The 10,764-nt window shown below is 27.5% G+C and overlaps 2 protein-coding genes across 2 annotated transcripts in view; one reads left to right on the plus strand and one right to left on the minus strand.

Annotated features, from left to right (window-relative positions):
* The window catches only part of LOC118064123 (cell adhesion molecule 3-like), a 41,138-nt gene extending 31,413 nt beyond the window's left edge, over positions 1-9,725 (plus strand). The window contains exons 3-6 of the mRNA XM_035078544.1: positions 1,193-1,325; positions 3,362-3,495; positions 7,868-8,096; positions 8,239-9,725. Of these exons, the coding sequence (XP_034934435.1) occupies positions 1,193-1,325; positions 3,362-3,495; positions 7,868-8,096; positions 8,239-8,315 (573 nt within the window). The 3' untranslated portion in view covers positions 8,316-9,725. The remainder of the gene's footprint in view (positions 1-1,192; positions 1,326-3,361; positions 3,496-7,867; positions 8,097-8,238) is intronic.
* Positions 9,726-9,751: 26 nt separating this feature from the next.
* Positions 9,752-10,746, minus strand: Pfdn5 (prefoldin 5). The gene is made up of 2 exons (XM_035078545.1): positions 10,411-10,746; positions 9,752-10,118 (listed from the first exon to the last, which is right to left on the minus strand). Exons 1-2 carry the CDS (start codon positions 10,613-10,615, stop codon positions 9,847-9,849), a joined length of 477 nt encoding a protein of 158 aa, XP_034934436.1. The 5' UTR covers positions 10,616-10,746; the 3' UTR covers positions 9,752-9,846.
* Between the last annotated feature and the right edge of the window lie 18 nt (positions 10,747-10,764).

The following is a 10,764-nucleotide window of genomic DNA, read 5'->3' on the forward strand; positions in this document are numbered from 1 at the left end:
AAAATTAACAAACCATTTCTCATACCCCCTAGACCTCATCAACTAACTAGAATGAACCTTGCTTTCAAAACTATTCTGAAAATGTCAAAAAAAAAAATTCGTTCAACCCCTCCCGACATATTATTGAACAAATTCGTGTTCGGGAAGTTCTAGCTTCAGTTCCTGGGAGTCAGACAACTCATCCATGAGTTTTTTTCAACGAATTACAGACTTTCGTTTCAACGTTAATTGACTGGAATATCGAATGTTACAAAGCTTTGACAATGCTAATTAAATAATACAGAACAATTAAAAGGCAGGTAATAAGTAGTTGTGCTGATAACGTACTGTAATTGAATTTCAATAGTGCATCCAAACACGTTTTGTCTACTTAATTTAAGTACACAAAGCTAGCTAGCTCATTCAACTTGATGCCACTACTGCTTGCATAGCATTCATTGTCAAATGAACACGATGATAAATCAAAGCACATACAATTTTGTCTCTTGAATTTTCGTTGAATAAATTTGCAAATGACATTTTATATTGTACTGTAAAATTATCCAAAATATTCTACAAAATTCTCATGTTATCAAATGAAACAGTTGAATTTCTCTCATCACAAAAAAAAACCAGAATCATTTGCCAAAAATCTTTTTCAACATTTTTATACTTTTTCTCATTTGAAGTATGACCAAATAAATAAAAACTTCAACGGTTATAAATTTTTGTTAAACTCTTGTAGTTGTTATTATTGTTAGGAAATAATACTTGTAGTTCTTGTATAAACTCTAAAGTGAGTAGTTACGCATACGTGCTTGAACATTTTCAACAATTCACAGCACGTTGGAACTGGTCAACCACTGTACGCGTAAATCGTAGAATGGGTAGGAGAAAATTTGTATGCACGTGCCAGTTACATACCGACAAACCTACCAAATTGATTGTAGATGATTTACATCCTGCCACAAGTATCATATATACATGCATAGATATAATTAATAGTTGTTGGCGGTGTTATACTCAGCCGAGAATAGATTTTCAATGGTTGATAGTGCGGTTCGACCACCGGCGAATTAACTCCCATTCCAACTCAACTATTGTTCATGTTCTCTCAACTCGATACCCTCAGTGGGTACCACCCTAAGCTTAAAATAACGCAGACACTAGACTAATGCCAAACTAATGGAATATTCATTCATTTCCTTCACAGATTTCCAAGAGTGATGCTTATAGAGTAACCTTAACTAATGTTACGTCTGATCTGGAAGGTAAATACCGCTGTGAAGTTTCCAATGATCCACACTTCCATACTCTGTTGAAAGCTGGATACATGCATGTAGTCAGTAAGTAATTTCATTTTTATGGTTTTTACTTGATAAAAAATTCACGAAAAATTGTATACTGCACTCTGCCGATAGCACGATCCACTTTTCTTTTTATTGGCCCACAGGTCAAGAGTACTCTTATCATTTGCTGCAATAAAACATTGAACTATCAATGTATGTACATATATACTCTATAAAAATATCAAAATTGTCGATAGATATTTCCCGAGAAATGTATTTGAATTTTTTTGATATTTCTCGTTAGGACTTCAATCCATTTTCTACGTTCAGGAATTTGTTTATGGAACACTCTAATAAATTTTAATGATTTTTTATCAAGTGATATTTGATTGGATTGAAGTGAATTTTTGAATTTAATAACCATTGTTAATATTAAATTTATTAACTTTCCAATATGAAAAAAGTAACTTTCATTTTTCAAGTTAATTTTAATTGGGTCAAAAATGTAACAACTTGTTCTAAAAAATTACTACTCTATTTGATAATTGTAAAAATAAATTAGTTCAAGTTAAAAAGACTCTTTTAATGAAAATTTACAATTAATTGTTGGGGAATTTTCTCAAGTTTGTCAACAACTGTAAATAGTTTTATTAAATTTCTATAAAAAAATATCTGTTGGTTTTACTCAGGATAAGATTGAATTAAAAAAAAAAAAAAAGTATTAAATGAAATAGTTCTCTCGTAACAAATTATACATCTATTTGTTCTGTATTGAGCCAATATCATAGCCCAGCATCTTACTTGATTGCTTGAGACAACAAATACTGTCATCAGTTTTCACTTCTCAAGTTCTTCATCAAATAAATCGATGTGTCAAATGTATCACAACCTACGCTTTAAAGTTAATAACGAACACTAAAAAAGAATAATATTTGTCAATTATCGACCTTTTATTTTCAAACAAACATATTGATGCATCAACTTTTGAAATTATGAGAAATTTCATCTTTTATTATAGTGAAAGGTAACCGAAATTCAATAATATTGAATATCAATATTTGCAGCTAATAAACAAACTCCAGATGTCACTTTTATTGTTATTCTTTTTTTTCTAAAAAGTTTTTTGCATGGCTGATCATTATAATATTAATTAAACGATTTAAATAGTAACCTAGTTCATGAGCAGAGAGTTGACGGCTAATATAACTCAAACTTTTAAGTAAAAAACAAAGTTTCAAATACTTTTTGTCAGATAGTCTGAGTAGATTTTAAACTTGCCGTCAAATATACATGAAACTTTTCCTAAACAATCAACTAAATTAATTATGAAAATGAATCAAAGTATAGTCTCTATTCATTCATACTTTAATTCAATGAAAACAAAAAATATTCAATTGCTTTCACACATTCATAATAAAATCATAAAGCAAACACATCCAATTCATTAACACCCATAAATAAAAAAAAAAATTATGTTGTTTTCATAAAAAAATTTGCCTGCATTATTTTGAATACAGAATAGATGGAAATATTCAACCAATTGACGTAAATTCATAAAATAATAGATTTTTTTTACACTCGCTTATACACAATAAAAACGATCATAAAAATTCATAACTACCTTTTTGCCAACAAATCATATTTCATCTAAAACAAAAAAGCGAATTAACAAATCAATTGACAAGTAAATTTAATAAAATACCAATGTTTGAATATTTGCCAGACTAAATTGAATTACAGGACTAATTCGAATTTTATGTTTTAATTTATAACACAATGTAAATGTTAAAATTTGCTTACAACTTCTGTACATAAATGTTCTCATTATATCTTTATTTGAAAGGGTAATGAGAAGTAAGTGCAAACCGTGTGCTCTCTTAAATGAATGAAACAAAGTAGAGGAAAGAAAAAATGGTTGGAAAATAGTCTCAATTAATTAAATGATTATGTCAGAAGAGAAAAAAAAATACTTAAGTACTCAAATAGTAGAAATCGTTGGATCGTGGACGTTATGCGCCATTTCAGGTCGTGTAAAGAGCAAAGTACCTTTTCCCTATGGAACTTTCTCTTGAAATAGGATCATATATTTTCAGATCTACCCCAAGGTAAACCCGAGGTGCTCGTTGAGAAGCAGAGATACGCAATTGCAGACACAGTCAAAGCCAACTGCACCACTCCTCCCAGTAATCCACCTGCTAATGTCACTTGGACTGTCAACGGAGTCCGGGTAAGACAATGACAGTAACAAGTACCAAATATAAGTTCCCATCATACAATTATATCAACCTTTCATATCTCTTTTAATAGCTTCAATTTAATTGAAACACTGTATCTCATTTATTTTACTATATGAAATGATGCAACTTTAGTTTAAAGCAAACAAACAAATAAAAAATATCTATTCATTTATTTATTCCATTTCTTTCTGTCTTAAAATGACTAGTTTAATACGTAAAGCCATGTTAAATTCAAACATTTCACTAGATGCTTATTTAAAATTAAATTGATAAACTTTTTCTCATTCTTTACAATTTAGTGTAATTAAAAATAATTATTTTAACGCGAGCTAAAATTTTTTAATGGCTGACAATTTAAAAGGAAAATACCTTTGATATTTACCAACATAATATTTTCTTTCAACTCAGTTAAACTAATAACACTATCATAAATATAATAAAAAACTATATTATTTTAGTTATTTATTAATAGTATTTTTTTAATTAGCAATGTGTATCGTGAGAAAATATGTCAATAAATTTCCAGTCATTAATTATAATATCATGTACTCCGTGTGTTTTTAATGATGGAAAATAATAATAATTTATAATAAAATAAAAAATTAAATTTCTTTTAACAATTTATAATAAAACGACGATGAGTTGTAATATCGTGTTGTTAAATTCAAGCTATTAAAGAATAGAATAGTAATTTTTTTAAGTGCTGAAGCTTATAAAAAATTTTATTTCAACATTTAAGTACTTATATTTCATCAAAATTCAGTATCTAGTTTATTATATCATAGAAAATGATGAAACTAAGTAATAATGACGAAAATATGTGTAGGTAAATGTCTGTTATGAGAATATTACTGCATTAATAGTGGTTACATAACGAGATTCCATTTCTTGAATTATAATAGCAAGCAGGCATGTATCTTCCTTGAGCTGTTTGTGCTTTTATCACCCTCTTGGAGACTCCAGCCTCTTCCGCTCATCTGGTTTTATAATCGTATAATATCGTACTTGAGTAAGGACCAAGCGAGAATCTGTGCTCAAGTACTTTATGAGGTGCCTGAGAATTCAGTTTGTATCCTACGTACAGTTCAATGCAGTGGCGAATTATTACGAAGGTTGAAGATAAAGAAAAGAGAGGGGGCGTCTGGCTGCATCTAACGTGTAAATTAGTGGCAGGAAGTGACAAGTTCCTGCACTATACACTCAAAGAATGAGTAAATGACTGAGGGAAAGACGTCCAGAACTTGGACTATCTCATAGTTCTTACTTAATTAGTTCTATACAAGAATTGTAACCAAGTAACAAGCTGCTACCTCTCAACAGGCCCTTAATGAGTGAAAATTCACACCTTACCACATATCTCGCGATGCATTCTTGAATTTTTTTTATCTTTATAAGGATGAGGAAAACAATTTCATTATCACCGAAATTAATTTCTCGCCTTCCGATTACATTCATTTATCAAAGTTAGCTTCACATTCATTACGTTTTTTTAGAATTTTAATATGACGTTTATGTTATCTGATGGATTTTTAATTTATTGGAGTTAATAATAATTAATGTGTCAGTGGAAATAATTGCAATTAGTTTTATCGTGAGCTGCAGAATATATAATTAATGAATTGATTTAATAAAATAATTTTATAAAATTTGCTAAATTGTTATTAATTTTAAAAAGTAGAAAAATATAAAATAAGAGTTGGATAAAATTTCAATTTAGATAGAGATTAATATAAGAAGCTTTTTAATAAGAAAAAAATTTTCTTAAGCGTCTCAAAGCGTATCTTCAATTTTTTTACTTGTATGAACATGATGAAAATAATTAAATTATCACGAAAATCAATTTCTCATTTTGTAATTATACTCATTTATCAGAATTAATTTTATACTTGTTTAATTATTCGGCTTTGTACTGTCTGATTAACATTAACGTTGTCTAATTAATTCTAATTTATCTGAAAATCAATTTAGTCTTTTTTGTCACCAATATCCAACATCATGTCTACAGAGTCTATCGCAAATAATTAAAATAGAATTCATTTAAGTTTCAACTTTTTATAAGCATACAAAAAAAGCATAGTCATGTTTATTCAAATGAATTCTCGTTTCCTAATTACTTTCATTTATAAAATTAACTGGTCATCAATTTAATTTTTACTCCACTTGTTTACATAACATTCAATGTTCTTTAATTAATTAGATGTTGTACATTTTTTATTGTTGTTTATTCCAAGTTCTGTACATATTTATCCATTATTAATTACGATGATATATTTTATTGTAATACTGAATAGCAGAAAGAAAAAACAGAGGATAATCGTTTTGAAATTCACAACAAAAGAATGAAAAAAACATGTATTTAATAATAATCCAAAAACATTAAACTGTTTTTACCTGAAAAACATACAATAGACAGACGGATAAATATAGCCAGTTTGAAAACTTTTTATACACGTATTCAATTCGAAGTACCAACAATAATTCTTCAGAGAGAGAGTGTTGAAAAATGGTCAGCATTTATGTAGACTTTAAAAATACTATTCTGTATTGTACTTTTTCTCTCTAGAGGCTTTAATAGCTATAAAAGAAAATAATTCTCCAGTAATATCGAGTATTTTGTTTAGAATTTAAATATACCCATTTCCATTTCAGTTATGATTATTGTGGGAAAAAATATCCTCATGTTTAAATATTTTATAAAACTTAACCTCTCGTTCAATGTATTATTTCAATTGATAGCTACAAAATTTTTTATTTATCTTTTATTACATAAATCTCTTTTTATTTTACAACAAAGTGAGCGATTTTATGCTTAAATATTTCACCCAATAGCTTATCGGATTGTTGCAGAATTGAAAACTTTTGTTAGTGTTGGTAAAAGTTGGAGTATTGTTTAACCCATAGAAAAAATAGTAGTTTTAATTGGTGAATAATGTTTTTGCTTTATCACTTAATAAGGAGTACTTATTGAAAAATTATTGGGTAAAATTAAAAAAAAATTTATTACATCTGGATTGAAGGATTTCTATCAATTAAGTCTGATAATTACTTGTAATTACATCATACCACAAGCTTGGAATTAAAATAAAAGGAATCAGGAATCACTGATCATAAACGTATTTCAAAAATTAAATAAACCACAATACAGTAGTCGAATCAAACCATTAATTTGTAAATATGATATATAATTAATCCGTTTACAGCCTCTTCATTAAAACAGTCATGCATTAAAATGTTTTTTTTTTTCACATTTCCTCCTATAGAATTTATATCCTGATTAATTATTCGGGAAATCAATTACCTAGTATAAACTCTATTTATGAATGTTTATACTGTACCATTTTTAATAAAAATTTAATCTCAAGCAATGTGATTATAGAATTTATAATATTCATTAAATGACGAAGAGTTAATTGTCCACTAAACAAATACCATAAGCTAGTTTTTGTGGAGATAATTATAAAATTTTCTAAATCACGTAATAAAAATAATCATTACTGATGAATAAACATTGATCAATTCTCGTAAGGATGTAATAGTACTCTATATTATACTGAATCTATAATTTTGCTATGTAATGAATGATATTTTGATTAGACTGAACAACTCATGCATTATTAATATGATTTTGAGTTAAATAATATCAATATTATGAAGTCATTATGGACATACAATACTGATGAAGTTTTGTCAAATAATGAACCAGGGAAAATTATTCCTAGATTAAATTTTATAAATCAAAAAATAACATTAAAATTATTGTACAACGTATATATACAAGTTAGAATGTTTGTATTGATTGAAAAAGTGGTGCAACATAAACTGGAAATTCTATTTTGTTGGTAAAAATAGCTGTTATAAACTTTGTTTGCATTTTTCAAAAAATATTTTTCAATACTTTCAAAAAATAGAGGATTATTTGGGTTGGAAAGAACTGATGCAATATAAAAATGACTGTATAGGTAAAAAAATTAATAAATGCATTAATATTTGTCTAGTTTCATCATATGTGATATTTTACTAAGGATCATCTCAACTATTAATCAAATGAACTGAATATTATTTTAAACTGACAAAAAAAATATTTTCCCACAATTAAAATCAATTTGTTATCCTTTTACCGTATATGTTAATAAGGATGTACTGTTAAACATACATCTTAATTAATTTTTTTTGCAACATAAAATAAAAGCACTTGAAAAAATTTTAAATATTATTGTACGATTAGATTTACTCTAGTAAATCATATTTCTAAAAATAACAAAAATATTTATCTTCATGTTTGTCCTGTGTCGTAAAATAAATGTGACGAATTGAATATATTCATCATAATATTATTGTAAAACGTGTTTTGTCTATTTTCAGTTGAACTCAACGTATCAGAGAAATATTCAACTAAAGGTTGACAATCGATCAAAAACATATGCCGAGTTGGACTTTGAGATAACCCAAGACAAATTTAGTAATGGCAGACTTAAAATCACTTGTCATGCAAATGTCTTCCAACTTTACGATGAAGAGTCCACAGTGCAATTGGATGAGGAACGCCCGAGATTGGCACCTGTACTTGGAACTCGTGATTCCCCCCATCCTAGTAATGCCATTCACTTTTTACAATTTACATTTATAATATTGTATTGTATATAAAACAATCATATCCAACAATGTTTTATCTTTCAATTGAAATCAAATAATTATTTTTTCTCAACTTCACACAATTATGTTCTTTGTTATAGATGAAGCATCGAAGCATACCGCAAAATGGTTGTGTATGGTAATAGCCGCTAATTTGCTGCTTGGTGGTCTCAGATAACACCAATGAACCGAGAGTTAAATTTTCACGTTGAACTGCAACGCGATACTAAGCGGAAGAGTGAGAGTGCTGTTGAATGCATAGATAAGTCATTTTACGGCTGTAATAGATGATGAAGAAATAAAAACTAAAACGCGTGATTATCTTGCAAAACATGAACGTAATAAAATTTAAAAAAATAAAAAATTTAAATAAAAATAAAGGAAAAGAATTGAGATGTAAAGAGAAGACAACTGAGCGATGAGGATTCCAACAAGCCTATGTTATTCATGTAAATAGGATAATGATTTAGCGAATTATGTACGTCTAAATGGACGTGATCACTCGTTCTTTGGTAAATAACGAGTGTTGTAATCTACATAAATAATCATTGTGTTAGATTAACTCAACTTCCCCATCAAGTATTGATAAATTATATAAATAAATATATTAATATTATATGTAAAAATAACAAAAAAAAAATCATACAAATATTGTAATGATGTTTTCTATCCTGTGACGATTATTTTGATACCTCCGATAAAAAACAATTGTAGCTGACACAAATACGTCCTGTCCAATTTCTAGTATTATGCTGTTATTGTTTAATGAAATATTTCATTTCGATATTCAATAAATAAATTATTGCTCTTCGTTAAAAATAAATGAAAATACATGTTAAATATCCTGATCCTTCATGACATTCCTACCTAACAAATAAAACAAATTTTTGATCAATATTTTTAAAATGAAAAAAACTTTATTTAAAATTTATCATTTTGTCCATTTCTATTATTATAATTGATTATAATTTTTTTACATCAACTAAAGCTGAACATCAAAAGCTCTTAGCTATATATAATATTGTGAAATCAAAAAATTAACCAAGATACTAGTTCTGAGTATTTGTGCCAAAATCAACAGTAAACTTGGTTTAATAATTAGTATAATATTCGAAGTAAGTTAGAGAATTTGATTGAGTTGTGGAGTAACTGATATAATAAAACAATTTGTTGACATTATGGAATATTTTATATAAATTTAATATAGATTAGTTCATTAAGAACCAAATAAAATGCAATTCTGATGCTAAATATACATGAAAGATATTGAAACTTTATTTTTCCTGTTAAATATCAAAAATCCTCTTATTCACATTGTTCATTTTAATTCAATGACCATCAACTAGAATAAAGTTGTTGGATTAAATTAAATTCTATTTGAACTAAATGAACCAGTATTGTGTACGTAAAAGAACATAAGTCTATTATAATGCACTACTTTAAGAGCATTAATTTTAAATAATAATAATTGATTGTCATACACTCAATTATTACTTAATTAAAAATTAATTGTATAGAACCCACTGAAAATCTTTATTTCCATTTAGTTCATAGATTAAATCAAATTTCTATTGGAACATTTATTTATTTATGTCAGTGAATTAAGCGAAAATATTAAAATGAATTAGTTTTATATAATGTTTATCAATTATAAATAAAATTAATGAGTTCTTACGTTGAATTATTTAATTAACACCTCCACTACTTTTTCAAGCTCCTTCATTTTTTGACAGACCGTGAATTTTCATTTTTATCACATCAATAATTGCATCACGTATTTTACTTTTCTCTAATCCAGCCATTTGAATTTTTTCCATTTGCTCCGTAACATAGGCTACTCTTCTAGTGAAGTAGTCTTTTGCATCTGCAACATTCCTTTCCACGTAATAACCTGTTCCAATGTCAACTAGCACATTTTCCGTATCTGCTAACCTCCCTGGGACGTACATTGATTCTGTTAGAGGTACCAAGATCTCTTTTCCTGAAAGTAAATCAATCAAATCATGAGTATGCTTGATTCATAACAATAATAATAAAGTAATATCAATTAATAATGGATACTCAGAAATGTTTGAAGTCGATAGTTTCTAAATGTAATATATATTTATATGAATTATATAAAATTTTAATATAAAAATCATCAATCACCATATCAAACTGTGTTAAATATTATTTACATACAGATTATTACTCTATCTACCTAACCTCAAACATTCAAGAATTAAAATCCTAGTTGTATAATAAATATTATTAAGTAAATGAATTTATTTTACCTTGAGCTTTCGGTGTAATTTTATCCAAACAATGACCCGACTCTTGGAATTTATTTTGTGCTATTTTTAAAGCTTGAAGTGATTCTTGAAAAACGTCGAGCTCCTTATCTAGTTGCTGCTTCAATAGGTTCAATCGAGGAATGGTTAACTTTGTTAAGTCAATTTGTTGAAGATGCGGAGCTTCTGTTGCTGATATTGTTGACATTTTATTGTCAATAAGATGCTCAATTAGTTTAATTGAATATTGATAAACTTTACTTAACGATTTGACTTCAATAACGTGTAATTGCGGTTGCCAAATGTTTCAACTCTCACTGACTTTCTTCAATCTACATCTGGAGCAGCGCTCTCTTT

The sequence above is a fragment of the Chelonus insularis genome, unplaced genomic scaffold, assembly GCF_013357705.1.
Source record: "Chelonus insularis isolate UGA/USDA-ARS -01 unplaced genomic scaffold, ASM1335770v1 contig_160_pilon, whole genome shotgun sequence".
Lineage (NCBI taxonomy): Eukaryota > Metazoa > Arthropoda > Insecta > Hymenoptera > Braconidae > Chelonus > Chelonus insularis.

Excerpts from the sequence above, each read along its gene's own strand:
- Pfdn5 (XM_035078545.1), bottom strand. The coding sequence starts at position 10,615 with ATGTCAACAATATCAGCAACAGAAGCTCCGCATCTTCAACAAATTGAC. Across the intron at positions 10,119-10,410 it reads AATTACACCGAAAGCTCAAG|GAAAAGAGATCTTGGTACCT; the intron begins GTAAAATAAATT and ends ATTTACTTTCAG.